The following is a 16,031-nucleotide window of genomic DNA, read 5'->3' on the forward strand; positions in this document are numbered from 1 at the left end:
TGCCTGCAAGATCCACTAATTAAAGGCAAAGGAGCGGGCTGGAGAAAGGTCATAGGTGATGAAAGGTGGGAACCCAGGGAATGCTCTGTCCTTAATGCCAAGGGAAGAGAGTGTCTGAGTTCTGAACTGCAGGGTGGAAGTGTAACAAGACTGCAGATGATGCTAACTCACTGCTGGTGGATGAGCTTTACTTTATTAACTCATTAACCATCCATCCACTCTTTAGGAGGTACTTTTATTCCCATCTTACAGATGGAAGTTGAGGCACAGAGTTGTCAAACCGCTTGCCCTAGGACACATAGTGAGTGTTGGAATTGGGGTTCTCACCTGGGCTGTCCAACCCCAGGTTGGACTTTTCACCCCATTCAGATCACCTGTGATGGAAATAAGAACAGAACTTGAGAGAGAGAGAGAACTGTATGCACACACACACATACATGGAGCTCCCACTGTGTGAGGTCTCAGGGAGGATGGAGGGCACTGGGGCTGAACCAAAGGAGAAATGACACAAGAACTGTGGGGTGTAGGGCCAGGGAAGCATTTAGGAAGGCAGAGACTTTCATCTCTGTGTGGGTTGGGAGGAGGAAGCATGGGAGGGGCGGGAGGGGCCGATTCAGTAGAGGGAGAATAATTGAGAGGTTGGATCTCAGTGATGGTAGGAGACTAAGGGAGTCAAAGGGAGCAGGAGCAGCTCTTCACAGGGTGGAGGGGAGGAAATCAAGGGGTTCTGTTTCTCATCACAGAGAGATTCATGGTAGTTTGTGGAGGGGGAGCATGACAGGAAGGAAGCACGAGATTAAAGCTCTTGAGCACGTGAGTGTCTGAAGCTTAGCGTCCTAGGAGCAGAAAGGAGAACAGGTTCCTGAACTGGGTTCCACAGGAGAGGAGCGTGAGTGTCAGTATGAGCAGAAAGACTGGGAGCCAAGGGGCAGGCTTGGTGTGAGCAGGAGGTAGCTGGAGAGAGGCAGACTTTACGTGGAGACCCTGTGCAGGCCGCAGACTCACGGTAGAGAGGCCTCCATGTTGTCAGAATAAAGAGAAAACGGTCAAAGCCAAGTGTGGGGAGGGCGTGCTGGGGACCTGAGCTGAGCCTGTATGCTTGGGGATGGGGAACCCAGGACCCTGTGAGCTCCCCTGAGAAGATCTTTCCTCAGCACCCTGGGTCCTCCGTTATTGCTGGAGACACTGGGTGGCTTCCAGGTAGCTCCTTTTGCTTCTCATTGTTCATGGGTAGAGGCCACACTCTAGGGATGAAATGAGAGAAGAGACTCTCCATGCTGGCCTCTGCTTCATTTCCCTGTCCTTCATTTCCCTGGCCATAGAGCTTCATCTTGGTAAAATGGGGCTGATAATTATAACATGTACCTCACAGGTCTGCATGAAGGTTAAATGAGATATGACAAAGTCTTATCCCAAGGGCTGCTGTGAACATCCCCAGGTAATTGGTACCGACAGGTGGACACCGCGAGGAAATAAAGTAATCCATCATGCTTTTTTTAGAGAGATTTTTGCTATAGGGTTTGTGCACTCACTGGAGAGACAGAGAAATCACCCGCCAGGGGGCATGGCCACACGCAGTCCCTTCTCCATTCTCTTCTTGGGATCTAGGGCATGCACGCACACATACGCAGCATGAGTTTTGAGCTACCGGGTCTAGAACTCTAATTGTGGTCAACTCCATGGGAGTCCAGCAATGTAAACCATTATCTGCTGGTCCCTAATCTGTTGTTTTGTTTCCGTTCACTGGACTGGCCATGTGGCGGAGGCAGGTGGCTAGGTCTTAGATTTGTGTGTGTGAGCTGTTTATGGCCTGGTCCTGGGGTTGCACTTCTGAGCCTTGAAGAGTACATTCTCATCTCCATTTAATCTCAGGCACACGCTTTTTGAAATTCTTAGGAAGAAGGGAAAGAACCTTCCATCCCATTTTCTGAGTAGCTACGGTGTGACCCACTCCTGCGAGGACACAGATATATTCATCCTGTAGTATTAAGAGGCACACAGGAGGACTGGCAGGTGGCCTGTGGTTAAGAGCACTGGACTCCCACCTGGTTGACTGCAGTTTGAGTCCTGGATCTGGTGGTTTCTTTCTCACTTTCCTTCTCTCTCTCTCTCTCACTCTGCCTTTCTCTGGTCAAGTTAAAGGAAGGAAGGAAGGAAGGAAGGAAGGAAGGAAGGAAGGAAGGAAGGAAAGAAGAAAGAAAGACAATTAAATAAAATAATAATACTTTTTTTTTTTTTTAAAAAGAGGCAAACTGATGGGGCCTTGGTGACACTCTGCTCCCTGGACGCTGTCTGGTCCCCAGCTTACTCTCTCCAAAAGTGCGGGTTCCTGCCTGGCTCCCCTGCTTCCCTCATCCAGCCCTGAGTCCTCTCCTTGTTGGAGTATCTGTCTTATCTGTCCTTCCAGATCTGCCCAGACCATTCATCAGCAGGTCAGGGCTGAAGGCTCATAGCCTTGGTCCCTGATGTGGTTATGGCCTCGTTAGCACAGTTCGTCCTTAGGTTGGGAAATGGAGCAGCTTGGGGCCTGGGGGCCTAATGGCAAGAGCAGAAATGGGAGGTCAAGACAGTCAGAGGAAGGTGAGGCAAGCATTTGAAAATCCTAAGCAAAGACATTGAGGGAAACTCAACCCCAGCTTTCAGTGTCTTCCAGCCCAGGTCAGATGTGCTGTTGGGCGGCAGCCTTCAGAGCTTCAGACTCACTCTTCTGGCCAGACCCTGTGCTCCTCCTTGTGCGCTGGGCTCCCGGTATCTCATGCTTGTGTCTTTGGAGTGGTGTTTTTTTTTTCTTTCTTTTTTTGGAGAGGTTTTTTGTTATAGGGCACGTGCGTTCACCAGACAGACAGAGAGACAGAGAGACAGAAAGCGAGAAATCACCCCCCCTCCGCCCCCCCCGGTGGGATGGCCATGCTGCAATCTCTTTCTCCTCTATTCTCCTCTCGGGATCTTGAGCACGCACGCACATGCGCCCAGCATGAGTTTAAGCCACCAGGTCTGGGACTCGAACCGCAGTCGACTACATGGTAGTCCAATGACATAGCTATTATGCTAACTGCTGGTCCCAGAGTGGTGTTTTATAAGAAGCTTGCCATTTCAAGCAGGAGGATGTTGCTTCTGTTCCCGAGGCTGTGGGACAGCTAGGCTGGGAGGAGGTCTGGCCTTGTGGCTTCCAGAAGTGAGGTCTCAGTGCCTGGAGCTATTTTCTGCATTCTTCAGAGGAGGATGTTCAGCCTTGTGACTGCTGTTATTACACGTTGTTGGAAAAGCTATTTGGGATCACGGCGGCTTGTGTAGAGGGCTGCGGTTTGGTGAGAAGCGATCAAGCCTTTTGGGTAAGCGCTTAAGTGGAAGCATCTGGGTTTGGCTGTGCCAAAAGAACTTGGTGTTGGAGCTGGGACGTGTGATGGGGGCTGACTGTGTTTTAAATGGAAAGGCCAGAAAACAAAAAAGAATCCTTCCAGCAGGATCAGCAGAACAGGACTCTGGCACAGATGTGAACAGGACTCTGGCACAGATGTTCTTGGGGGAATCTCTTGGAATTCACCCAACAGGGAGTGGCTGGGAATGCCCAATGCATACAACTCATTAACCTGGCACAGCGAGAAAAAGATGCTGAGCAAGAAATACCGCATGAGTTCCCTGCCGCCACCCAGCACTGCCAGCCTGCACCTGGGTTTAGGGCCCTTTCAGCAGTCCTGGCTGCTCTCCGCCTGGCTTCAGCTGACTGCTTAGAACAATCTGATCTGGGTGTTTGGGTGGGAATGAGAAGCTTTGAATGGGAAAAACATTTTGATGCTATAAAGCTTTAAACACGTTTGTTATTAGGAGATACTGATACGGTGGTTAGAGGGGGACGAGTTAAGCGGCTTGTTCACCTTCGATGGCATTCTTTTATTTTCTCCTGTTCAGCTTTCTACTTAAGCTTCTATTCACAGACAAAAAGAAACCAAAGCTCCACCTCTCTGCTTGTATTCGGTTCAGATATTCATTAAAGGCTCAGATTTGCAGCAACTGACTGCAACCCGCTCTGCAGCCGGGTCCCTTGTCCTGCTCTGATTCCTCTTTCTTTGACGTAGTAGGATGTCTTGCACGTCTGGCTTCTCTGTCCTGATGGAAGTCATCGGTGATGCCTGTGGCCTTGTCCTTTGGCCATGACACAGTGTCTTGGTTCCTGTCATCATTCTGAGGGGCCATCTTCTCAGGCGATGTGTGCGGCTGCTCTGCTTCCCTCTCGGGCTTTATCCTGTGGGGACAATGATCCTCGGATGGCAAGGACTTCAGCTAGGCTTCACAGGCCTGGGTACAGCTTGTGGTCCCTGGGGAAAGGTGGGGATGACTTGACCATTCATCTTTGGGATCTTCTTTTTAAATTTATTTATTCATTCATTTTATTTTAACTTGACAAGAGATAGACACACACACACACACACACACACACACACACACACACACACACAGATAGAGAGAGAGAGAGGGAAAGTGAGAGGAAAACAAGCTGCCAGGTCTGGGACTTGAACCGTAGTCAGCCCTGTGGGAGTGTCCAGCGCCTTAACCACCACTCCACCTGCTGGTCTCCTCTTTGGGATCTTGTGTGTGACTGGTGACCTCTTGATCCCTTCCCTTTTCTCAGTGTTGGAATGGGGACACCCATCTTGTGCCTGTGTCACTGCTGTATTATGGAAGCAGATGGTTGTTTTACAGGTCCATAGATGGAAAGGAATTTTGCCCCTGACCTGATCAGCTTCCAGATGCCTCCTTCCATAGCTGTTTGGGTCTGTTCATTCCTACAACATACCTGAGCTGAGCTCCAGGGTCAGACAGGTGGCCCTGCCTTGTCTGTTATTTAGACACAATGTGGACAGTGCCCTGGAGAGGTTGTGCGGGCATACAGAGGGGGACCGAGTCAGGAGCAGTCATTTTCATCAGTAGAGAGGGTTCTTCAGAAGGTGATGCTGGACTTGAGCCCTGAAAGAGGAGTAGGAGTTGAACAGGTGGAGTGAGGGTCTTGGGTTAAAAGAGTACATGCTGAGGGAGCCCCAGGAGCCAAAGCAGGCAGTGACTCTGCAGCTCGGCTGTGGCCCCGAGCAGGAGCCATATGGCCGGGAGAATCGGAACTGCTGTGGTCGTGAATTCCCACCCATTTGGAGTCCCTGCAATCTCATGGTGTGTGTATTTTCATCTGCATTTTATAAATGGGGAAGATGAGGCTCTGTGATGTTGAGAATCTTGTCGAGGGCACAGCTTGTGAAAGGAGACCTTGACTGTAAACGGAGACCTGACTATAGATGCCATGCCCATAGCCATCTGGGTGTCTTCACCTTCCTCTCTGGGTCTCCAGGCACCCCTTTGTTTCTTGGGTGGGGGGAAGCTGGTAGAACATTATAAATGTGCTGGAAGCTTGGTTTGATTTATGAAATAGATCCATCCTTTTGGCCACAGGGTGGAGGATAAGGGGGATGTGTGGGGGGGTAAGGTTGGAGGCGGACTAACCAGTTAGGAAACCAGTGGAGTCATTCTTTTAGAGAGATTTTTTTTCTGTAGGGCATGTGCACTCACCAGAGAGACAGAGACAAAGCAACAGAAAGCGAGAAATCACTCTCCTGGGGGGATGGACACATCACAATCCCTTCTCCTCCGTTCTCCTTTCAGGATTTTGGGCATGCATGCGCACGTACTCGGCGTGTTTTAAGTTGCCACGTCCTGGTCTTGAACCGTGGTCAATTCTATGGGAGTCCATTGAGGTAATCATTATGCCATCTGCTGGTCCTGTCAGTGCAGTCATTGTGATGGGAGATGATGACAGGACAGGTGACACTGCGGGGACAGATCTGAGAGGGAGTGAGGAAGGAGACTACCAGATTTAGTGACCTACTGAATGTGGGCAAGAAAAGAGAAGACCCAAGGATGACTCCCAGGTTTCTGACTTGGGCGACCACGGTAGTATCATTGAGATAGGATGGGGAGACCTGGGGCCCAGTGAGTGTGAGAATATCAAGAGAGAGATGGGAGTGGAGTCACTCCCTCCAGCCCTCACATCCTCACTAAAGGCCCAGCCTTTAGTTTCCTACTAACAATGAATTGGTTACTGTTACAGTTACTCCAGGGCTTACAGAATGATGGGCCCCCAGGGGCCCAGACAGGTGACAGAGCTGCAGGGGAGATGGTTCTGCACAGCTGCTGTGATCCCTGCAGGGTGAAAGAGACAGGGGATCCCTTGTAGCTGGGCAGGATCATGCATGGTTTCCTGGAAGAATTGTCTTCTTGGGAAGATGGGAGTTTAGCAGGCAAAGCTGCTGTTGTGGGCATAAAAGCCAGAAAGCCACTTGTACGGCCAGTTAACTAACAGCGAGCCTCCATCCACTAATGATAAGCTGTTTGGCTGGGGTGGGGCAGAGGTCTGCCAAGAGGTGTGATGGGGGTTAAGGTTGCAACCAGGTGGTGGAGTCCATATGATAAAAGGCCATGAATTCTACCCTGTGGCTGGCAACGCATCCTTTAGACTTTTTTTTAATGAATCATTTTTTAAATTTAATTTTGTTATTATCATTATTTTTTTTTAATTTGACCAGAGAAGGGCAGACACAGAGAGAGAGAGGGAAAGTGAGAAAGCAAGCCTTTGGGTCCAGTACTTGAACCTCGGCCAGCCATGTGGGAGTCCAGTACCCTGATCACCACGCCAGCTGCCGACTCTCTTGAGACCTTTTAAGCAGAGGGGGCATGGTGTGGGGCTGTGCTTGCAGTCCATCAGAGGTTCTTCCACATTGTTCAGTGTCTGAATTACATGAGGAGCTAGGTCAGCCATAAAGGTCAGACCTTCTTCCATTCACAAGAGTTTGGGTCTCTGCTTGATTATGTCTCTGGGTATTTCTGATAAGTACCAAAGTGTGTGGATCACTGAAACAGGAGAGAGTGAGAGAAAGAGAAAGAGAGAGAGAGAGAGAGAGAGAGAGAGAGGAAGAGGTGTTCTAGACAGGGTCTCACTGTGTCCAGATTCTCCTGTATCAACCTCCCGAGCATCTGCGACCACAACTGTCTACTTTTTAAGGTGGGCGGAGAATCAAACCTGGGCCTCAAATATTGCCTCAGCCTGTGGGCCAGCAATGTCCATTACACACTACTGCAGCTGGACTGAGATAGGTGGATCTAGTGTAGGATGAATGGAGAGGGCTGCCTGGAGACAGGTCCACCAGTGAGCAAGCTATTGCGATAGTCTAGGATGAGGTCATGCGGGAACAGGTGCGGCTCTGGGAGCAGATGAGGTCACCATCCACGGGAGTTTGGAGAGTAGACGTTCTCTGGTCTTGCTCAGCAGGATGTGGCACAACTGATTGCGTCCTCCATCCGGGACTCGTCCTCTGGCCCCTGGGCACCACTCTCCCTTCTCTTAGCTGCACCTTCTCAGACTCCTTTGTGGGTTCGCCCTTTCCCTGATGGCTGCATGTTGGAGTATTTCAGAAAATCCTGAGGTCTTCTCTCTCTCTCTAATGATCTCTACCACTTTTTAAAAAATTGCATGAGGGTATATGAGCTTGCCAGGGTTGGGGAGGAAAAACACCCCCAGTGGGGTGTGTTCATGCCACATCTCCTTGTCGTCAGAATTCTGGGCATGCATAAACATGCACCTGGCGTGTTTTCCAAGCTGCTGGATCTGGGATTTAAACCATGGTTGGTCATGTGGGATCTGGCTCCCTTAACTGGTCCTTGGCTCTATCACTTCTTAGGTCATTCATGCTATTGCTTTCTTTATTCCTTTCTTTTTAAAGAATTATTTCTTTAATTTATTTATTTGTTATTATTATTATTATTTCACATGAGTTTTGCCAGATAAAGACAGAGAGAGAGAGAGAGAGAGAGAGAGAGCGCCACCAGGTCCAGGCCTCCTTTTTTTTTTAACATTATTTTATTTAACTTTATTTATTTACTCATTTTAAGTTGACCAGAGAGGGACACAACAAGAGAGAGAGAGAAAGTGAGAGAGCAAGCTGCCAGGTCCAGTACTTGAACCACAGTCAGCCATGTGGGAGTCCAACGCCCTTAACCATCACGCCACCTGCCAGCCCCGGGTCTAGGACTCTTAACTACGAACAGCCATATGGGAATTCCAGCGCCTTAACCACCACGCCACCTGCTGGCCCCCAGCTATTGCTTTCAATACCATCTTCATGCAGGTGACTCCCAACAGCCCCAACCCAGACTTTCTTCTGAATATCAGACTAATAGATTCTTATCTCCAAATGGCTACTCAGCTTATCTTTCTGGGTGTCTTTAGGTGTCCCGAACATTTCGTAAACCAGTCTCTTGATTCACCCTCACACCCCACAGTATTTCTCCTGCAGGTGCCACATCCTCCCAGGGACTCAGGGCAAAATCCTCACAGGCATGCTGCCTCCTCTCTCCTTTGCCCATGTTCAGACTACTGGACTCCTTTACCGGCTTTGCACCTGCCATGGACATCTTCCATGATCTGGTCCAAGCCACCTTTCTCTCACCCTGGTTTTCTTCTGTTCACCGCTGTCTCCTGTGGGCTCATTTCCAAGCCACAACCAGAGTAATCCTTTTTTTTTTTTTTTGGAGAGGTTTTCGCTATAGGGCATGTGCGCTCGCCAGACAGACAGAGAGAGACATAGAGACAGAAAGCGAGAAATCACCCCCCAGGGGGGATGGTCACATCGCAATCCCTTCTCCTCCATTCTCCTCTCGGGATCTTGGGCACGCACGCACACGCGCCTGGCGTGAGTTTTAAGTCACCGGGTCTGGGATGCAAACCACAGTCGACTACGTGGGAGTCCAGCGACATAGCCATTACGCTAACTGCTGGTTCCCCAGAGTAATCCTTTTCAAAAGTATATCGGAGGGGGTGGTAGTTGGTGTGGTGGTTGAGGGCGCTGGATTCCCACAGGGATGGCTGCAGTTCAGGTCCTGGACCAGGTGGCTTGTTTTCTTGCTTTCCCTTTCTGTGTGTGTGTGTGTGTCTGTGTGTGTGTGTGTGTCTGTGTGTGTGTGTGTGTCTGTGTGTGTGTGTGTGTATGTGTGTTTCTCTCTCTCATCAAATTAAAAACTAATAATAACAAGTGGAATTAAATAATTTATATAGTATAGTATATCGAAAAAAACACATATTTGATGTCAGAAGTGTGAGAGTAGAAGAGATGTTGTTTTATTTTTCTCTTAAACCCCAGGTTCCTTGAGGGCAGGGTTTAATCCCGTTGTATGTTTCATTACACAGGAACCTCTGGCCTAGTCTGTGTGAGGGAAGAAAATAGCTGTGAGCTGCCTGAATGAGAATGGCTAGTGACCACATGACTTCCCTGATTCCACAGGATAATCCATGTTCACAAACGGTCAGGAGGCCTGACACATGTGCCACATTGGCCCTTTCACACCCAACACCACTGATGCCTCACAGCTGCCCTGAGTCAGAGCTGGCAGGGACCCATCCTTACCTGGTGTCCTGCGTACCTCAGACCTGGCAGGTCTAGAACTGAGCTCAGCAGCTCTGCCCAGAGCAGGTTCCTGGTCCTGAGCTCACTCAGCTTCACTGGCCCTGGGCTCCTGGGCTGTGAAGAGGACACACCTTTGACTCATGTTTCACTTCAGGCCAGCTCCCATGGCTCCACCCAGCCAGCTGTTTGCCAAGCACAAACTCATCGCTGGGCAGAGGGCCCATGGGCCGCCTTCTGTGGGGGTTCTGAGCCTGGGCCCTCTGGGCTTGGCAGTCCCTAACTGCCCTCCCACTTTTCATCCTGGTGCTTAGGCCCCAAGTGGGGCCAGTCACGGCTCATCAATGGGCCCAGTCTGTGAAATATGAGAGCCTTCTTTATAAAACCCTTCATGTTTATTATAGCTGATTGATCTGTCATGCCCTGGTATCAGAACCCTGAAGAAGTGGGTGTGATTCCCAAGCTCCTCTTGTTAACTGTGCTTCTCCTGCTTATGTGAATTCCGTGGAACGTTTTGACTCATCTTGATCGGCTGGATGCTCTCACGTATCCATCAACCATCTTGACCTTGCCAACCACCTCCTGCCCTCACCTGCTTCCCTGCCTTTCATGCATCACTCCCTCTTCCTGGATCAGCACTCTTCTTATCTTCTGAGAAAACTCCTACTCATCCTTCAAAACCCAGGGAACCTCCCTGTATTAGCACACCTGACTGTATCGGCATTATTTGCTCATGTTCTGTCTTCTTTGTTAGACCTTGTGGTCCATGGGGGCAGAGACCAGGTCTGATTTATCAATGTCCCCCCAGTGTCCAGCGCAGCAGGGAGCCAGAGGATATTGGCTGTACAGCTCCATCCATTTATTCATATTTACTCATTAACTTCCCTTGTACTAGGCATTCTGCCAGGCTTGGGAACACAGGGGTGAAAAGGCAGGTAGGGTCTGCCTGCCTTCATCGAGAAAGTGACCAGTTGATAAGGAAACATACATGTATGCATAAGATACTCTGGAAGTGCTGCTGTGCTTTGAAGACACTGCTTTAGATTGGGGGTGTGCAGGAAAGGCCTTTCTGAGAAGATACTTGGAGCTGAAACCTGAAGGGTGGGAATAAATCAGCCATGCAAAATGCTAGGGAGTGAGCTGTGGGCCTTGGGAGAGCAGGTGTCAACTTGCAGAGGAGGCAGAGGTCCTGGGGTGCTCAGGGAGCAGACAGGAGACCAGCGCTGCTCCACTTAAGGAGCCACGGGAGAGCCACGTGGGCTGGCCTGGCCAGATCCTGCAGCTCCTCTTTCCTGTGTCACCATGAGGAGTTTGCAGTTCTTCCCCAAGAACACTGGGAATTTCTTGGAGGGACTTCCTTCAAACTTTAATATCCCTGCTGGCTGAAAGGAGACTCTGTTGATTATTGCCCTTCGTCTGTTACCTTTCCTTTTCCTGCTCCCTCTTCCTTTCCCGGTCCACAGTGTGCTTCTGTTCAGACCCTGACATGTGCATGCCCTGTTCACCCCGTGGCAGCCTGGCCTGCCCTTCCAACCATGGGTCCTGACCTCATTGCAGCCTTGTCTGGCTCCTGTTGGAGGTGCTAGGGAGGCTCCCCTACCCCTCTGTGAACCTTCTTGGCCCCTGCACCTGTGAATTGCTGCCCTCGCCCCTCCACGCAGAGTGTTGCTTGTCTTCCTTTGCTTTGCCCAACTCCTCCAAATGAGCCAGCCTCATGAGCCTATGTGGGTTCTTCTCTGAGTCCCTGCTAATTGTGTTTCAAGTCTCATCTGGTGAACTGTCCTGACCAAAAATATGTCCTAAGATTTTTCTCCTTACTTAAAAAAGAAACAAACCAGAAAAACAAAAAGCAAAAACAACCAACCTACGAGTAGTTAACATATACTGAGCGCTAACCATATGCAAGGGAATGTACTTAGCACTCTCTGATATCTGAACCCCTAATTTACAACACCAGTCCCATGAGTTAGATACTGTTGTACCTATTTTACAGATAACAAAACTGAGGTGCAGGGATCTCACATTGAATGGCAGGGCTGGGTCTGAACTCAGGCTATCCTGTAAATTTAACAGTGACTGCCTGATGCCATCTGCTATTTCTTTATGCTCCTGAAATCCTTATCTACACCATCTCCAAAGCACCCCTGGGTGGTCCCCATTTCTCTCTGTTTACGCCCAACATCCAACTTCATGGGAAGATGAGCAGAAACCTCAGGAACCTTCTGTTTCCTAAGCTTGGGTGCTTGGGTGTGGGAGCCACACCTCTGTCCCCCTCACACTTACGCCGCCCAGTAGGCTCTATTCTCCTGAATGAGCCAACAACATTGACTGCTAGTCCCAGTTGACAGACAGGAGCTAAGTCTCTTCTAAGGATTACAAATGCTGTTGCAAGTCTCTCTTTGCTATTCAGGGAGGAGGTGGGAAGCAAAACCAAGTAATAATAATAAAAATGAGAGGGGGAGGGGTGGGACTAGCAGATGGCATAGGGTTATGTCACTGGACACATAGCAGACTGTGGTTTGAATCTGAACCTGGTGGCTTGAAACTCACACTGGGCACTTGTGTGTGCGTGACCAAGATCCTGGGAGGAATGGAGGAGAAGGGATTGCGGCATGGCCATCCCCCGCTGGGTGGGGGGGGGGTTTCTCACTTTCTCTCTCACTGTCTCAGTCTCTCTCTCTCCAGCAAGTGTACATGCCCTAAGAAACAACCTCTATTAAAAAAAAGAGGAGGCTGCAGGGACACAGTTTAACTTGAAGGGGCAGAATTGTCCAGACATGGAAGCAGTTGCTCCGGGTATGGGTGGGCAGTTCCCATCAAGATCGGATGGGAACTTAGAGGAGAGGTCTGCACTCAGGGAGGGGTTGCACCATGTACCCTTGGAGATTCTCTTTATCCTGCAGAGGATGGGATTCTGCGCCCCAAGAGGTGCTGGGCAGAGTGGATCTGAAGTGGTCTAAGGCAGTGTTCTCAAACAGGATTCTGTCCACATCACGGAGGGCCTGGCCTTCCTGGGTGCTACACTGGCCCATCTAGACAACTGAAAGTGGGAATGGCGGCCTCTCAGCTTGGATCACCCTGCCAAGGCAGCATTACAGGTGTGGCAGTTGCAGATATGAGACAGTTAAGTGCCAACCCTGACTGTGCCTCTCCCTGCTCTGGCAGCCCGTGTGCACTTGACATGGTTCTCCTCACGTGAGCGACTTTCCCCTGCCAGTGCTGGCTGGAGCGACTGAAGCTGGGACAGTGATCGTGGGCGAGGAGTGACAGTTACCGTCTTCCTGCTAGAGGTGACTGCTGTGTCCTGGTGGCTTTTCATTACAGAAGTGAATGGGGTCGTGTACTAAAGGTTTATGGACAAGTAGCACTCAAGCCAGGAGGGAGAGGCTTAGAGACGTCAGAAACCACACACGGGATGCTTGGATTCTTAAGAAAGTGCCTGTGTGATGGGGGAGCGGAAGGGCTTTGTGACCTTGTGTGCATAATGTGGAACCTGTAATGTTCCTTTGTTCTGTATTTGGACTTGCAGTAAGAAGAGGAGGAGACTAAGCAGGCAAAAAGAGTCATGGCTTCCGATGCCAGTCACGCGCTGGAAGCTGCCCTGGAGCAGATGGATGGGATCCTCGCAGGTACGCCCAGAATCCCAACCCACCGATGTCTTGTCCTCTGTGTTTTGCAAACTGACTTTTCTCTTTGGACATTTTTTTTTTTTGCATAGAGAGAAGCTCCTTGTTAGATTTCTTTTTAAATGCTTTCTTGTGCATACCATCTGTTTCTTTGTTTTTAAGTACAAACTTGAACTCTAATACCTAGTGCGAAGCTTGAGGTCTCTTGAGACAGTGAGGATGGCCAGTATGCAGCATGTACATGACTGTCTGTGAGACAGTTTGGGTACTATGAGATTGATTCTTCTGGTCCATCTTCGGATCTGTCTCTGCTTTTGTTCTTGCCCATTATAGACTGTCTTTCAGAGTAGGAGTAGACTTCATATGTAAATTAAATCACAGCTTGGACCAGCACCAATTTTGCAGTGGTTAAGCATAGTGCATAGGAAGCCAGATCCTACGTGGCTATCTACAGTTTGAATCCCAGTCCCAACAGCATGAGAAACATGCTGGACACATGCGTGTGCATGCTCCACATCCTGATGGGATGGAGAAATGGAGAAGAGACTGTGACATGACCACGACCCCATGGGGGGGTGATTTTTTCTCTGGCAAGTGCATGTGTCCTCTGGCAATGAAAAAAAAAAAAAAAAACCAAAAAGCTTTGGGGTCCAGCAGATAGTTTAGTGGTTACTGCGCTGGACTCCCACATGGTACACCTGGACCTGGTGGCTTAAAAATCATGTTGGGTGGGCTGGCAGTGGCATGGTGGTTAAGGGTGTTGGACTCCCACATGGCCAACCATAGTTCAAGTCCTGGACGTGGTGGCATGCTTTCTTGCTTTCCCTCTCTCTCTCTCCCTCTCTCCTTTTGTCCCTCTCTGGTGAAATTTAAATAGATAGATAAATAAAATAAAAATAAATTTAAATAAAATAATTCTTAAAAAAAAGTTGGGTGTGTGTGCATGCCCAGAATCCCAGAAAAAAAAAAAAAATAGAGGAGAAGGGTTTGTGGCATGGCCATCTCTTCTGAGGGGAGAATTATCACTTTCCTTCTCACTACCCTTCTCTGTTTCTCTCCAGTGAGAGTGCATGCCTGACAGCATAAACCTAAACACACACACACATGTGCGTGCAAAAAAATTAAAAAGCTTACTTAAAAAAAAAAAAAATCACATTTCCTGTCTCTCCAAAATTGCAATGATTCCCAGCTCTGATAAAGCCCCAACGCCTCCCTGTGGTCAGCAGTGTGGTTTGGCCTTTGCAGCTTTCATGGTTGTATCTCTTTCACTTTCCCCACTGGCTTATCTCACTTTAGTCACAGGTGTTGACTGTCTCTGGGCCTTTTTCTTGCTATTCTCCCTGTTGGGTGCCACCATCAATACCCAGATACAACTAGTTTTGCATTTGTTAAATGCAGCAAGAACCCCAGGACTGTTATTCTTTCACTGTTTGGAAACATAATTTCCATTTATTTCAAATGGAAGACATTTTATGGGCTTCCTGTAACTCCCCAAAGAGTAGCCAGTCACATACCACAGCACAGATTCTTACTCACATGCATATAATTCCTTCAGTGATGATTGTTAGTGATTATTTAAAAAAAAATATTTACTTAATTTTATTTGTTATTATTATTTATTTATTTATTTAAATTTGACCAAAGAGACAGAGAGAGAGAGTGAGAGAAGGGGAAAGTGAAAAGGCCACCAGGTCCAGGACTTGAACCGCGGTTGGCCCTGTGGAAATCCAACACCTTAACCACCATGCCACCTGCCAGTCCCTCCCCCCACCCCGTTGTTAGTGATGATCACACTACTTAGCAAAGGATTTCCCTTTAATTACTCTTCAGTATGAGAAGTTATTATTGTTCATTTTCCAAAACTGTTTCCAAAATTAGTACTCTTTGTGCCAGTGGTGTCAGTGCATAAGCCTTTACTGCAAACCAAACAAAGTGTCCCTTTTTCTAGTCAATAAAAACAGTACAGATGGGGAAGCCTGCATGGTAGTTAAGGCACTGGACTCCCACATGGTCAACTGTGGTTCTAGTCTTGGACCTGGCAACTTGCTTTCTCACTTTCCCTCTCCCTCTCTCTGGTAAAAGTAGTAAAAAAAAAAAAAGCAAAAACCAACCAACCAAACAAACAAACAAACAAAAAACAAACCAACAATAATAACAAATATAATTAAGTAAGTAAATAATTCTTTAAAAATGCAGATGATTGTGATTACTGTAAACAATCAGACCAGGAGTACTCAGAGAGGATGGCTTACTACCCAGGTGACAAATACATCCCTCCAGAACCACAGCCTCCTGACCTCATCTCAAGGTAGGTAAGCAGCTTAAGAGGTGTGAAAGGTAGAAATTGGTTTCCATGCAAACGAAATGCAAAAGGAAATTCCTTCAAGCAGAAGTAGACTATTAAATGAAACTCCTTGGGCCAGCCCCATGGCCTAGTAGTGAAGGAAGCCAGATCTCACATGACTGATCATGGTTGAGTCCCAGTCCAGCAGCCTGAAAAATACGCTAGTGCAAGTGTGTGCAAGCCTCAGATTCCTACAGGAGTGAGAGATGCAGAGGGATTGTGGCATGACCGTGCCTTGCTGAGGGGTGCTTTCTCCCCTTCTCTCTTGTTTCTCTCTGGTGATCACATGTGCCCTCTGATATTTTAAAAGAAATTAAAAAAAAAAAGAAGTAAACTCTTTGTAATGTAAAACGAGCTCTGAATGGTTGTACATTCTAAGTTACTGTGTTTGATTAGAACCCCAGGATTTGGGGTCAGAAAGTCGGGAAGTAGACTATTAAATATCCCAGGAACTCAGGCTAGAAGGTAGGATGGTAGTTAAGGTGTGGGAGTCCACATGGAAGAGTTCCCCCAGAACCAGCAGCATGAAAATCACTCCAGGTGTGTGTGCATATGTACCCAAAATCCCAAGAAGAGAATTGAGGAGAAGGGATTGCAGCATGGCTGTCCCCCCCCCCACCC

The 16,031-nt window shown here is 48.6% G+C and overlaps 1 protein-coding gene across 4 annotated transcripts in view; it reads left to right on the top strand.

The window, feature by feature from the left end:
* The window catches only part of PPFIBP2 (PPFIB scaffold protein 2), a 159,065-nt gene that overhangs the window by 23,026 nt on the left and 120,008 nt on the right, over nucleotides 1–16,031 (top strand). For 2 of the 4 annotated variants that reach the window (XM_027766291.1, XM_027766290.1), the window contains exons 2-3: nucleotides 12,606–12,730; nucleotides 12,970–13,069. In XM_027766291.1, the coding sequence (XP_027622092.1) occupies nucleotides 13,006–13,069 (64 nt within the window). In that variant the 5' untranslated portion in view covers nucleotides 12,606–12,730; nucleotides 12,970–13,005. Of the gene's footprint in view, nucleotides 1–5,857; nucleotides 5,938–12,605; nucleotides 12,731–12,969; nucleotides 13,070–16,031 lie in introns of those variants that run through there. The other 2 variants (XM_006163418.3, XM_027766292.1) reach the window with 2 other exon arrangements.

Source organism: Tupaia chinensis, unplaced genomic scaffold (genome assembly GCF_000334495.1).
Source record: "Tupaia chinensis unplaced genomic scaffold, TupChi_1.0 Scaffold142134_1, whole genome shotgun sequence".
Classification (NCBI taxonomy): Eukaryota; Metazoa; Chordata; class Mammalia; order Scandentia; family Tupaiidae; genus Tupaia; species Tupaia belangeri.